The sequence below is a fragment of the Adiantum capillus-veneris genome, chromosome 7 (genome assembly GCF_014529385.1).
Source record: "Adiantum capillus-veneris isolate H3 chromosome 7, ASM1452938v2, whole genome shotgun sequence".
Lineage (NCBI taxonomy): Eukaryota > Viridiplantae > Streptophyta > Polypodiopsida > Polypodiales > Pteridaceae > Adiantum > Adiantum capillus-veneris.
The window spans coordinates 49,467,217-49,482,516 of NC_140937.1; the positions used below are offsets into that span (position 1 = coordinate 49,467,217).

The 15,300-nt window shown below is 45.4% G+C and overlaps 1 protein-coding gene across 1 annotated transcript in view; it reads left to right on the forward strand.

Annotated features, from left to right (window-relative positions):
- Positions 1-203: 203 nt before the first annotated feature.
- MK (mevalonate kinase) overlaps positions 204-15,300 on the forward strand; it is a 48,968-nt gene continuing 33,871 nt past the window's right edge. Inside the window, exons 1-3 of the mRNA XM_086515905.1 lie at positions 204-574; positions 674-908; positions 988-1,268. Of these exons, the coding sequence (XP_086372031.1) occupies positions 442-574; positions 674-908; positions 988-1,268 (649 nt within the window). The 5' untranslated portion in view covers positions 204-441. The remainder of the gene's footprint in view (positions 575-673; positions 909-987; positions 1,269-15,300) is intronic.

Consider the following 15,300-nt stretch of genomic DNA (forward strand, 5'->3'; position numbering starts at 1 on the left):
ATTAAGCCTTCCGAAGTCGCTAAAAACTAAACTCGGATTCTGAGATTAGTTTTGAAAAATCTAAACTCGAGATCTCGAATTTAGTTTTAGCAGATCGATGGTTCAAATTGATCTTTCACTCAAGACCATTGATCCCATGGTGGAGACCCGTGGCATTTAAAGGGGAGGTCAGCCTAGGAGACCCGGGTCCTGGCTTTAATTTTACGCCGGCTGGCTTTCACGTCCGAGTGTTGTCCGAAGAAAATTGGGGATCTGGCCTTGAAATTTTAGAGGCGAGGCGCAAGAATCTCAATGTCTGCTCTCGACTCCTGAGTCCATATCAGAGAATCCTGACAAAGAGTGCACGTTTCTCGGATGGCATTCTTTTCAAATTTCTGCTTTTCTGTCCCTCTTAAGCGAATGTCTCGCGGCAAGCTCTCGAATCTTTTGTAGTTTATAGCTATGGAGGTGGAAGCTAGAGCTCCTGGCAAACTCATTCTTGCTGGTGAACATGCCGTTGTTCATGGCTATGCTGCTGTCGCTGCAGCCCTTGGTTTGTTTACTCGCTGCCATATCCGTCGATCCTTGATTCCAGGTGTATTTTCTTTCTTTTCTGTTTATATTGCACCGAGATGAGAGATGAGTAGCTATTCAAGTTAGTTCTTAAATTTTCCACAAATGGTGATTCTTTCAGGCGATGGAGTCTGCCTTCAGCTCTTGGATTTGAAGCTAACCCTGCAATGGTCGCTTCAAGAAATCGATTCTTTAGTAAAGCTAGTGCATTCAGATGTTGCCGTGGCCAACCCTACCTCGCCAGAAGTTATTGCAAGGCTCAAAGACTTGCTTGATGACAAGTCTTTACCGGAAGCCAAGATCGGAATAGCCTTTGGTGTCATGGCATTCTTGTTTCTATATTCCTCAATTCTAGGGTATTTTTTCAACATTTCTACCTCAAAAAAAAAATTCAGGCAAATCTAAAGGAATTAATTACTTTTGTTTATGTTCCAGAGTCATTCCTTCCACTGTAACAGTTTCTGCAGATCTCCCCATGGGTGCTGGACTTGGTTCCTCTGCTTCTTTCTGTGTCTCACTGGTGGCTGCTTTGCTCGCCATGGCTAAGGTGTCTGCTTCTAATACTCACGAGAGCCATGTTTATGCAAGTAACAATGGCGTGGATCACTTGAAAATTGATGAGGCTGGCCTGGACTTGGTAAACAAGTGGGCGTTCAAGGGGGAGACTATTCTCCATGGGCGACCTTCTGGAATCGACAATACTGTTAGCACCTTTGGTAAGATTCGGTTATGCTACTCCTTTTAGAAAAAAGAACCCCACATTATTCCCATAGAGCCAACAAATGCTCTTTGCATGCTATTATTTTCGGCAAACGTTTCTTGGATGTTCACTGTGTAGTGCTGCTAACTTGGCATCCACGTAAGGTTTTACCCTTTTGTTATAGCATGGTTAGCTTCTAGAGCGTTGGAGGTGGAGTATTGTCCTGATCTTGCAATACTTTGTGCCACATTGATAAATGGGATGGTAGAGCGGAACAGATTCTTAATCTTGATAAGAGGCTTACCCAACAACCTCAAATTCCAGAGCTGGGGTCCAATGCAATAGTGTATATCAGTGCTACAAATTTATATGTTTGACGACAGAATGTTGCCTGACTTGGGTAGAGGTTCTCTCCGAGCTCATGTATATGCCATATAGAGAGCCACACCGAATTGTGATTTGGTGGCACTGTTGGCATGGATCATGGTTTGGCTGACATCGCAGGATTGGAGTCAATAGTACAGTCAGGATGGCTCAAATAGACTTTTCTAGCTACCCCTCTTCTTAGAGGCTCTTCACAACGCAAACTGTTTTGTCCCTCTTCATAGAGGATGATCCTGGCCCGAACTGTTTCTTTCATCTTGGAGGACCCTACTTACGACAAGACACCATCCAATGGTTGTCCATGCTGTCTATCCATGACTGTTGCAATATACGGTTTCTTCTATAAAGTAGAGCTGTTGAGTCCGGCTTTCCTTGTTAGTTTTTGGTGCAAACTGCTTAGTCTTCCCTTCTTGGTGTTTTTGTGGTTTAAGCCGTTTTGCAACACTAGGTTGTGGCTTCTTTCTCTTTTCTCTAAATGTGACTAGAGACACCGAAGATCTTTCTTGGCATTTTTTTGGATGTGATTTTTGCAAGTCTACTAACACTTCTTTTGAGATCAGTGGATACATCTTAAAAGTATTTCACACTCGGTTTGAGACCTATCTCTTGGAGCAATATCATCTATACTGCTTCAAGCGGCCACGTCAACTCGGTTTTTACTATGCGAATCACGACGCAAATCTTGCCGTAATTTTCGCGTGCTAGGGCTTTTCCTTGGGTCCTTGGATTAGGGGTGGCTCCACTTCGGCAGCTCATGTCACGTGCACATGGCTATGTGTGCCACATGGACATGCTTTATTGACTTCCAGAGCTAGTTTTCCCCTTCTTCCTATATAGAAGTGTCTAGAATCCTAGGAGGATTAGTACCGGCAATTTTATGAGCCTGTTCGTAGGATCTGCATGTCCGGACGAGTCCATTAGATTAGATTTTACAGTTTTGGAACCCTCTTGCATAAATGGTTTGTATACGCGTTTTGCCAGATGTTATTACACTACAGTGGGCATCTGGCATGATGTGCATGTAGTTCTAGGTTAGAGGAATCCAACGAGCCATTCCCTGTGTAACAAACTTGGAGGCCCCAAGTCTGGAATCTGTTGCGGCATGAGAGAGATTTACTCTAAACACTCCACAAAATTAAATCACAGTTCAATTGAGTCGACACGGCCTGACATAGTTTCGTGCCTAGAGAGATTGGCCCCGTCACGAGGACGTGGCAACTGCTAACCTTAGTTATTGGTTTCTTTCCCTTGATTTTTGTTTGACTTTTGGGACCCTCTTCGAAGTTGCAAATGGCCAGACATTGTATGGCCAGTGTGAAACAGCCGACGACCGAGAGTTTCTCTCGCAGACGGGAAGGCCTTCCCGCCATGAGTTGGTCGGGCTGACCGACACTGGAATCCGAGGAGTAAAAGTATGTCTAGGCTCTATTCAAAGTCATTTAGGCCCCGCGCTACATTTATCAGTTAGTGGGTACTAGAAAATTAACTCAGAGAGGCAAAGTGGACACATGGCGGCTCCGGGTTAGTTTGCCAAGTCCAGCAGCAACAGGGAGACGCCCATTTCAAGAGAGGAGGCTGATTTTCAAGCTAGACAAGTAAGGTCCTGTTAGGCCAGTTTGCACTGAAGATAGACAAGTTGGCTAAGGTTAGCCAAGGTGGGGTCATCAAGAGAAAATCACTCGATAACTGGGTTACATTGCATTTATGATGTGGTCTTAGTGGTGATAGAAGGTCAAATGACCATTTGAAGTGCCATGGAAGCATCTCCTAAAATTTAGGAAATTGCTATTTTGGGCCACGAAATGTGTTCGCGTCAATAGCTCCAGAATGACAAGGGGAACGTTTTATTGCTTTGCTGCAAAGTCGATCGATGCACCAGTTGAGATATTTTTAGGCTAGAACCCAAAAGTAGGGAAATTGCACGTGTAAGTGCCAAGTGGCACTTTTTGGGTCACTTGCCAAGTCTAGAGAAGAGGGGGCGCTCGATTTCTACTGTAGGAAGCCTCATTTGCTGTTTTGCCACAGGTTAAGAGCTATTGTGTGCTTGCTTACCCTCTATGTACAATGAAGTGCAAGAACTGAAGCCTTGCACAACATTCACTGCTCTCTCTCCCCTCTGTGCAGTTATGTGATGCCCCACAAGAGGGCTTTTCATTTGACCTATGTACAGCTATGTGGTCATATGCTTTTGTGCCGAGGCAAGAGCCTCTTTGAGTAGGAACAGGAGTAGCTAACTGCTACTCCAAAAGCAGGCACCGGTGAGGGTAATAACCTTCCCGTACAGGTGCATTTTCAGCACTAGTTATGTGCTGTTTTTGGACTGTTTTTCAGCCATATGGATGCGAGAAGCATTGGGAACAGTGCCCCACTGGTAGAGGACAGTAATGGGGGTGTTTAGGGCTGAAATAGGTGAAAAACCAGTAATTACAGAGAGCTTTAATTACTGTTTTTGAGCTGAAAACAGAGGGTTTATGCCATTGGAAGCGAGTCCCGGCATGGGGGTTTGTTTAGAGCAAGTTTTGGAGCCGTCATGTTGTTGAAATTTTGCTAGAACAGGTGAGATCCCAAGGACTCAGTTTTGTAACTTTTTACCCTCTTAAAGAATAAAGAAATACAGAAAGGGGCGCCAGTCTTTGGGGCCAACAGGTTGTTGGCGTCTGCTTGGAGCGCTCTAGCTTCCAAGCCGTGTGTTTGAAGTGTCAATTCTTGTTACAGGTTTTATTTGCAAAAGCTTCTCTGTGTCCTAAAGTCTTAAGTCAAAGTCCACCGCCCTACGGGCCGGTTTCATGCCCCAAAGATTGGTGCCCCTGTGTATTTCTTTTTGGATTAACAAGTGAGCAAGTACAGGTGCCCTGGGCTCTCCTTTGCTCACCTGCTCGTCATCACTCAATGAGCTAGAGAGCGCCCTAGGGTCTTATTTAAAGGCCCTTGGCCTTGGAAAAGTAGTTTACATGAAAAGCTTCAATTTCAAAAGCATCTGGTGCCAAAAGCTGCCGCCCAACACAGCTAGCGCGATTTGCGGAATTCCAAGCCATGTCAGCAGCTTCTACACAATTTTTTTATGTCCTTGTGTGCCTTTGGCCCTGTCGGCAGTTGCCCATAAGTTGGAACAAGTTTTGATTGGAAGTCTTTAATTTAGCGTCCACAGGTCATGCCACGTCATCAGTTTGTGACATACCTCCCTCCTGAAAGAGTTGTAATCGTCCTCGATTACGCCTGCAGAACGATTAGAGGCCATAAACCAATTTAGTAGACACTGACTCTAAGTACCGACGCACTAGACAACACAGATCTAGCACTTGCATAAAGATGACACAGTCAATGCACATTCACATCAAATCAATCACATAAAAATTGATTCCAAATCTAAGACCATGATTCTTGGCAACGTATTTAGCAATCGCATCTAGGTCCATTCTAGACCTCATTGATGTCAGATTAGCTAATTCTTATTGCGATCATGTCTATAGTTTTTCAAGACAAAAATGCTGCAGTCATTTCATAAAGTCAATATTCATAAAGTCATACAACAGAATACTATTCGTGTCACAAATTGATGACGTGGCATTACTGCCCGAACACACAGTGCTGACGTGGTAGCAATTGTACGGACTGTCCGCATATTTGTGCCGACAGGCTGGTGACGTGGTAGTACGGACCTCCGTAAAACCGCTGATAGCATGTTGACGTGGCAAAACTGTATGGAATTCCGCTTTTTGCGCTGATGCTTTTGTGGCTGCTATTGGAGCTAGTTGCTTTTGAAACAAGTTGCTTTTGGGATCATTTCTTTAGGAACCAATTGCTTTTGCGCTTAACTGCTTTTGGGGCTCTGCTTTTGATATTCCTTGTAAGAATAAAAGGACTCAAGGGGTCAGAGCATCTGGACTCTGGACGCAGAGTCTGAGAGCAGAGGACCACTTCAGGAGTTGTACTTTGCTCATGCATTAACATAAAAGAAATACCGAAAGGGGCGCGAGTCTTTGGGGCCAATCTCTCTGGGCACGGAACTACGCTGGGCCGTGTCGACTCAAGTTTTTAAAGTTGTGAAGTATTTTAAGTGATTTACTCCTGTGTCGTGTCTGATTCTTTGCTTGGGGTGCCCAAGCATGTGATAGTGGTATCAGAGCATCAGGCGTGTGCTTTTCTCAAAGCACACCGGTCTTATCAAAGAGCAGACAAGGCACTTGGCCACTTTGGAAATTGTTATTGAAGAATCTTTGTGTTCCGACCTCGGACTTAGTAGCCACTCCCACCTTTACTTCATCGCGCATCGGGCGTGCCCCCGGTTTCATCGCTCTATTTTAGAGGGCATAGGCCAGAAAGAATCCCAGATTACACATGGGTTCTGTCACGAGAATGTGGCAATTGCTAATTCGAGTTATTGTATTCTTTCCAATGATTTTTGTTTAATTTTGGGACCCTCTTTTTGAAGTTGCAAATGGTCGGACTTTGTATGGCCAGTGTGAAACAATAGTGTCACGTGACACATCCAACCCTATGTGTCCGTGGACAAGCTACAGCACGACAAGGGTTCGGTCAGTCCAGTCAGTTTAGATTAGAAGTGATCTGGCACTTTTGTGAGTCTATTCGTAGACCGTGCATGCCAAGTCACTTAGCATAGATGCATATCCTCTGGTTGCACACAACATGATTATCAAAATTCCCATCAGAATCCATTAGAATGAGTTAGGGGAATTTTCTAGTGCATTTAGCCTATTTTCCCTATTTTTGACATTTTTCACTTATTATTTTCAAGTGACTTTCCAACAAAAGTAGGTAGGGCAATTTTGCTAAGTTTATATATAAGCAAACCCAAGTTAGCACTAAATGGCAGAAGAGGCAGCAGGAGCACCGCTCAACAGGCACCTTCTCAGCAGGACCCCAAAGGCTTCTAGCGTTTTTGCTCCACAGCAGCTTGGCTAACGTTTTTGGACAAGACACAGCAGATCAGCCAGCGTTTTGTCCTTGCAGATCCCCGACGACAAGACCACAACAGATCAGCCTAGCGTTTTTGCATTTGCAGAACCTCGGCGACAGAAACACCATTTTCAGCCCTAGCGTTTTTGCATCTGCCAGCAACCTCAGCGTTTTGCAGATCCATCGCGACAGAATCAGCCCTAGGACCAGCGTTTTCAGTTTTCAGCAGTTAGACATCGCAAATCAAGTCCCGAACCTCGCAGATCTCACCTTCCCGCAGCAGTTCCTCGCCGCACGGTCAATTTCCGCAAGGTTTACAGTTTCAGCCCGGAAAACGCAGATTTCAGCATCTGCGTTTTCAGCGCGTCGTCGTCGCATCGTGGTCATCGACATCGTCACTGACATAGAGTCAGAATTCAGCAGATAGAAGATTAGCAGATTTCAGCCCATAGCGTTTTTGGACAGGAGTAGGAAGATTGCAGATTTCAGCCCTTAGGTCGACCTCGTCATCACCGTCATCGTCGTCAACATAGCCTAGACTTGCATCAGTCTCATGCATACCGTTTGTACTAGATTGTGCAATCATAAGTAGACCACTCTCGCCGACGAGAGTGGGGCCTTCGGAGGAGGTTTTACGTCTCTCTTCTCTCTCTATCTCTCAGTTCACACACTTGCATGCACAGTGTCCACTCACTTTGTTTGTGATCGTAGCACTCTCTCATTTAGAATGGAAGGCTCTACCTTCCATTAAAACAAAAGGAACCTTGAGCATAGTTCGGAGCACTCGTCTTGAGCAAAGCACAAACATTCATTCCGCTGCACCTAACATTGGTATCAGAGCTTTGGCAGTGTTCTGTATCACTCAAGGAAAGAACCACAAGAATCACAAGAATTTTTTTTTGCTTGTTGCGGTCGCATGAACCAAAGTTCGCTTGGTCGTGTTGATTCCTAATCGTGTTTTTGAAGAGTGACAGGAATCCCAGGAAAGAAGGGCTTGTCCAGCCTCCCCTTGTGTCTCTTTTCGCTCTTTGAGAGCGGACCGTGCACTTAGCGGCCGGCCAATCGACGTGAGGTGGGAAAAAGCAACCTTGGTGTGAGCGCAAGGCCGCCAAGGGGTGCGCTCGAAGAAAGGAGTAGAACTCGGGTGAAGAGAAGATCCTTCTCAAACACGGTTTGCAAGCGAAAGAAAACCTCAAGAACCTCAAGATCCTCAAGAACTCAAGAACCCCAAGAACCCAAGTTCGTCGTGAACTTAAGAACCCAAGACCCCCAAGAACCCAAGTTCCTCGTGAACTCAAGAACCAAGACCCCAAGAACCCACGACTTAGAATGGTCATCACTCGCAACGGAATGGATACTTTGCTTGGAGGAGATGAGCATGAGAGAGGCGAAGAAGAATTTTCCCCACCAGGAGGTTTTTCTGACCCTCTCCCTTCACCATCTACGACCAGGATTGCACTAACTTCTATGGAGACTTTCGACAAGAGGATGATGGACAGGAAAAGAATAGCAGCAATAGAGCGCAAATACCAAGAAAGAATGGAAGCCATAGTGTGTGAGAGCGAGCAAGCACGCTTGGAAGCCAAAGCAAGAGAAGCAAAATTTGATCGCGAGAACAAAGAAAGAGAAGCAAGATTTGATCGCGAGAACAAAGCAAGAATGCAAGAGTTCTTGCGACTCTTTTCTCCAGTTCAGGCACAGATGCAAGAGAATCAGGAAAAGGAGACTTTCTCAGTCTCTTCTTCTCCAAAGCATAACACACATGATTTGCATGATGATTTGATTGACAATCATTTGCATGATGATTTGAATGATATTGCTAAGCATGATGATTTGCATGATCAAGATGTGATTTCTCACAAGCATGATGAGTTGCATGACAAGGATGTGATTGTTTACAGGGATGATGTGTTAGTGGATGCTTTTTCTAGCGAAGTTAACCTCATTGTAGATTTGATCAATCACGAAGAACGGATCTTGGCTTTCGAGTCGAGGTCCATAGAACCCCCACAAGAAGATTCGATAGATCCCGAAGAAGCGATCTTGGCTCTCGAACCTAGGTCCAAAGAACCCTCACATGAAGTATTATGTGTTCGCATGATTGATACGCACGCATTGTTCGAATGTGTCATTCGTGATCGTTTCCTGTATTTTAGTCAGCGTCTTTATGTGATCCCTTTTCCTAGGCATGACATATTGTATGTTGAGCACGTTTCACTCATGAATGAGCACGAATATATGCGGATTTTTCATGAAAATCTGAAAAGTATGCATTTAAGGAAGTCAAATTCCATGTCTCTTCCTTGGCATGACACAGTTGTAGGACGAGCACATGAAAGTATGAGCACCAAGCATGGGCATTTCCGTTGTGAATTGCCACAGTTGATTGCTTTAGATCAGCAGAAAAAGATTCGACCTCATTGTTTACATGTCTTGGATGAACGGGTTGTCACTCCGTCTCTATGTTCATCTACATTGCATACACAGACTTTAGCGAAGACAAGATTTTTTCCAGTCACTTTACATTGAATAGGTATGTTCATGGTTTTGTGTTGGAAATGGTTTCAGGAATTTTCAGCCATGGAGATTCTTGAAGAAGAAAGAAGCATGACTAAAGACGAAGTTGAAGCATTGAAGGAGCCACAGAAGACTTTGTGTCGCTTTCGGCGCGGCCCAAAGAAGCAAGCGTTGCAGACCTTTATGAAGTTCAAGTACTGCACGACCCACACATCAGAGTGGGCCGGCGAAGAGTCCCTTCCAGGATTCCGTATGCTATTGGCGATCTCCCTTGACGCCATACAGTTCGGTGCCAGTAGCTCACTTTGAAAAGGAGGGGATGTCACGTGACACATCCAACCCTGTGTGTCCGTGGAGAAGCTACAACACGACAAGGGTTCAGTCAGTCCAGTCGGTCTAGATTAGAAGTGATCTGGCACTTTTGTGAGTCTATTCGCAGACCGTGCATGCCCAATCACTTAGCATAGATGCATATCCTTTGGTTGCACACAGCATGATCGTCAGAATTCTCATCAGAATCCATTAGAATCAGTTAGGAGAATTTTCCAGTGCATTTAGCCTATTTTCCCTATTTTTGACATTTTTCACTTATTATTTTTAAGCGACTTTCCAACAAAGTAGGTAGGGCAATTTTGCTAAGTTTGTATATAAGCAAACCCAAGTTAGCACTAAATGGAAGAAGAGGCAACAGGAGCACCGCTCAACAGGCACCTTCTCAACAGGACCCCAAAGACTTCTAGCGTTTTTGCTCCACAGCAGCTTGGCTAGCGTTTTTGGACAAGACACAGTAGATCAGCCAGCGTTTTGCCCTTGGAGATCCCCGGCGACAAGACCACAGCAGATCAGCCTAGCGTTTTTGCATTTGCAGAACCTCGGCGACAGAAACACCATTTTCAGCCCTAGCGTTTTTGCATCTGCCAGTAACCTCAGTGTTTTGCAGATCTATCGCGATAGAATCAGCCCTAGGACCAGCGTTTTCAGTTTTCAGCAGTTAGATATCGCAGATCAAGTCTCGAACCTCGCAGATCTCACCTTACCGCAGCAATTCCTCGCCGCACGGTCAGTTTCCGCAAGGTTTACAGTTTCAGCCCGGAAAACACAGATTTCAGCATCTGCGTTTTCAGCGCGTCGTCGTCGCATCGTGGTCATCGACATCGTCATTGACATAGAGTCAGAATTCAGCAGATAGAAGATTAGCAGATTTTAGTCCATAGCGTTTTTGGACAGGAGTCGTCATCACCGTCGTTGTTGTCAACATAGCCTAGACTTGCATTAGTCTCATGCATACCGTTTGTACGAGATTGTGCAATCATAAGTAGATCACTCTCGCCGATGAGAGTGGGGCCTTCGGAGGAGGGTTTTACGTCTCTGGTGTCGTATCTCTCTTCTCTCTCTATCTCTCAGTCTCATACACTTGCACGCACAATGTCCACTCACTTTGTTTGTGATCATAGCACTCTCTCATTAAGAACGGAAGGTTCTACCTTCCATAAGAACAAAAGGAACCTTGAGCACAGTTCGGAGCACTCATCTTGCGCAAAGCGCAAACATTCATTCCGCTGCACCTAACAAATAGTTTGACCCGTAGAAGGAAAGTTGGTCGGCACTGGAATTCTAGTAGTAAAAGGGTGTCTAGGCTCAGTGTTATTAATTGGACTATTTTCTTATTTTTAATGATTAATCTCTTTTTTAGGATATTTTATTATGTGCACTAAGAACTGTTAAAAGATTGTAGCTACAGGAACTGCCATCAAGAACGGACAACTCTAATGTGTCATTTGATGGGTGACGGTAAACATCGCGAAGGAGTTTCCGTAAGTTCGGTGGAAAGGGCCGGGTTACGGGTGCCCCTGATGCGTCACATGATGGGTGACGGGTGCATCAGTAAGGGGGCATCCCGTAGGCTAAGGAGGAAATCCGAACTGAGTAAGAAAATACGCGTAAGAACGCAAGCACAAGAATAAAGATGGGTTCAATGAAGCTTTTTACGAAAAGCAGGAATAATCGCGGGAGGGCAGATGTTTTCCCGCGAGGAGTCTGTGTCTGCATTGCCCTTTTATTAATAAAATAAAGCAAGGCTCTTATTAAAAAAAAAGCCAGCGCTAAAAGCTACGCAGGGGGCTGAAATCTGCTCTCTCTCTCTCTCTCTCTCTCTCTCTCACTCTCCTCTCTCTAGAAAGCGCCAAAATCAGCGATTTTTCTCTCTCCTCTCTCTAGGGCGCCAGGGCTTTGCTTTTTCGGCTGCTATTCCCGCCGGGTGCCAGGGCCTATAAAAGGGCAGCAAGCGTTCAGTTTTTGGAGAGGCCGGGAGCAGCAGAAAGTGCTAGCGCTGGGATTCTGGACCAGAGGTTGGCGACGGAAACGGCAAGTGTTCGTGTGACGATTGAGTACGGAGGTCGTTTTTCCGAGCAAGGAGCGACAGGTATAAGGTGTTGATACGCATTGAGAATTATTGCTTTGTGTGGTTTGTTTTGCAGGAATCTCCCGTCTTACGGGAAAGCCCTTTACGGGAAGTACGGCTTTACGCCTAAGTCCCTTACGGGAAAGTACGGCTTCGCGCCTAAGTCCCTTACGGGAAGGAACGGCCTTGCACCCAAGCCCTTTATGGGAAAGCACGACCTTCGGGTCTAAGATTACAGAACGGAGGGGTTTCCTCGGGTTCTCGTGCTTGTATAAGAATTCTCCCTGAATAAAGAATACTCTTAACGGGGGGGGGACCAGCCCATCTTCTGGTCCCCAATACTGTGTCGATCTTCTCCCTTCTCTCCCTTTTGCAAAGTATTTTATTTTTCAGATTTCTAAGTGCTCGTGTACGCTCCCGTTTTGTGACAGTGGTATCAGAGCTCGGACTCCTCTCTATCTCTGCAAAGAAGGACGATTCCGGGAAGAACGGGAAGAACCATGTCGGGCCAAGGGAGAAGCGTTGAAGAGGAGCTTCAACAAGTGCAAGCTCAGGTTGCAGATTTGCAACAAATCTTACTATTGCCAGATGTCCAAAAGCTCTTGGGCGGAATGAAGAAAACGAATGGAACCGATGCAGCCAGGCATCAAGACAACATTGTTGGCGTGAGACCAGAGGAGGAAAGAGAAGAAGAACGTGCCGAGGTGCACAAAGGATCTTCGGATCGGAATGAACAGCCTACTCCAAGGAAAGGCCAAGACAAAGCGCTCTCTTTGCTAGACGAGAGCAAGGACATCTCTATCTCATCTCCATCTTACTCTCCTGATTATACTTCTACTTCTCGATCATCTCGACAGAAGAAGGAAGCCGCTACTACTACTACCTTACATCAACCTAAAGATAAGCCTCGATTCAAGAAGCATGGTCGCAAGTCTCAACATCGCATGAGAGTCTTCAAATCGGGCGACAAGGACATCAAGTTCGAAACCTACAATGGACGGAGAGACATCTCCAAAGCACCGTCCTTCATCAGACAGTTTGAAGTCGCCTTTATCAATGGGCACTTCACAGAAAGATCCAAATTACGCCATGTGGGGATGCACCTCAAGGAAACGGCAAGTAATTGGTGGTTAGCCAAGATTCTGTAAGGTTCACAAGCCAGAACTTGGGAAAGCTTCAAATCTGAATTTTATGAACAATTTCTTCCACCTGACTTCGAGCTGGACATACGGAAGGAATGGGACTGGCTTGCCCAGAAGGAACATGAAAGAGTAACGACCTATGTGGACAAGTATTGGTCGGTTCTTCTGAAGGTCACTCCCTTCATGAAGATTGCCGACGAGGAAAAGAAACGAAAGTTCGAAGCAGGTCTCCAACCGCAGCTTCGAAAGAGTATGAAAGTGTATCCGCATGACACTCTTCAGAGGATGATGGAGTCAACAATCATTGTTGAGGATTTGCACTCAACCGGGACACCCAGAAAAATGGAGCATAGCACTTACCGTGCAAGACAAAGTGGGGTCTACGATGACCAAGGGAGCCAAGGAAGAAAACGTCCTCCATCTAGGGACTATGATCATTCTAAGAAGCCAGAGGGCAATGGCAAGCGAACTAAGTATCTTTCTCCTACTCAACTTCAAACTTTCAGAGAGGAAGGAAGATGCTTCTACTATGGCGAGAAAGGACATATGAAACTGGATTGCCCGCTAAAGCAGCAACGGCAAGAACAAGCCTCTACGAGACAAGAGAAAGCAAGGAAGGAACCCGCTCCACCAAGCTCGAACTCAATTCCAGATGTTCAAGGAAACACAGAAACGGAGAAAGGAAAGCGTCAACTTCTGAAGGGCTGGGGGTCTTTGCAACCAGCGAATACTGATTCTTTATGATCCAGGATCCACGGATAACTTCATCTCCCTGGATATTGCGGAACGTTTGTGCCTCACACCGGCTCAGCTTGGCACACCGGTTACATCCGGATCGGTATTCGAGGGGTTGACAACCAATGCAACTCCCGTGCAAGGACAACTCAATCTTCAGATTGGCGAGTACAAGGACCGCGAATCATTTTTGATGGCACCCATCGAGGGATGTGATATCATCTTGGGTATGCCATGGCACTTCCACATGACACCTATTCCCGATTATGTGGAAAAGATCCTCACTTTTGATCATGGGGGTAAGAAAATAAAGATTCATGCTAATGTAGGAGATGGGCAGTTCCCAATTGTAAGCCATATCTCCATTAAGAAAGAAATGAAGAAGTGTGTTTCTGCTTACTTGATTTTTGCACGTGAGAAGGATAAAACTAGTAGGGACTCTCTCTCTAGTCTGGAAATTAAGCGTCTTCAATTTATTGAAAAGTACAAAGATTGTTTCACGGAAACACTTCTTGATGAACTCCCTCCGGTATGCCCGGAAGATCACCGCATAGATCTCATACCGGGTAGCTCGCCTCCCAATCAACCCCCTTATCGGGTGAGTCTTGCTCAGCAAGAGGAAATTTTGAAGCAAGTTAATGAGCTTCTAGAGAAAGGGTTAGTACGGCCCAGTGCTTCACCCTACTGCTCTCCAGTTTTACTGGTGCAGAAGAAAGATGGCACGTTTCGAATGTGCATAGACTATAGGTCTTTAAACAAGATCACAATCAAGAATCGCTTTCCGATCCCTCGGATTGATGATATACTTGATAAGTTGCAGGGTGCAAGTGTCTTTAGTCGCATAGACTTAAAGAGTGGGTATCATCAGATACGGATCGCCCCTGAGGATGTCCATAAGACTGCTTTCCGCACAACCTTTGGACTATATGAATTTTTGGTAATGCCTTTCGGCTTGACCAATGCTCCTGCGACGTTCAATGGCATGATGGACCGCATTTTCAGCCCGTATCGAGTTTTTACGGGAGTATTCTTTGACGACATACTCATCTTCTCTAAGTCAGAAGAGGAACATCGGAAGCACTTGGACTTAGTGTTTCAAGAATTGCGAAAGCATGAGTTGCATGTGAATGCAAGGAAGAGCGAGTTCTTTCTCTCAGAGATACACTATCTCGGCCATATAGTCTCTCACAATCAAGTGAGTAGGGATCCTGCCAAGATCCGAGTGGTAGAAGATTGACCTATTCCCACTACGGTACATGATGTACATAGTTTCCTGGGATTATGTTCGTATTATCGAAGGTTTGTTCGAGGATTTGCTCATGTAGCAGGACCACTTCATAACTTGACAAAGAAGAAGATTCCTTTCAGATGGGGATCGAGACAACAAGGAGCTTTTGATTGGCTCAAGTACTTGCTAAGCCATGGACCTATTTTGATAGTGCCTGACTTAAGAAAACCATTTGAGGTTCACTGCGATGCTTCAGGCGATTGCATCGGAGCAGTGCTAAACCAAGAAGGCCATGCAGTGGCCTACGAAAGCAGACGGCTTAAGGATGCAGAGTTGCATGCATCAATCTACGAAAAGGAACTCACGGTTGTGATTCACGCCTTATCCAACTGGAAGCACTATCTTCTAGGAGTTGATTTTGTGATCAAGACTGATCACCAGAGTTTGCGGTATTTTCTTACGCAAAGGAAACTATCTGAGAAGCAGATGAGATGGGCAAACTTTTTGTCTATGTTTCACTTCGAGATCCTTCACACGGTTGGGAGTAAGAATGTGGTCGCGGACGCATTGTCTAGGCGGCCAAGGGTGAACGCCATCACTTCGGTGTATCACCAAGAATTAGAAGCACTATCGGATTTGTATCCGAATGATCCAGATTTCTCCACCATTTGGGGAAAGCTACATCGTGGAGAGAATGAGTTTCCCTATTCCATTCGGGACGATT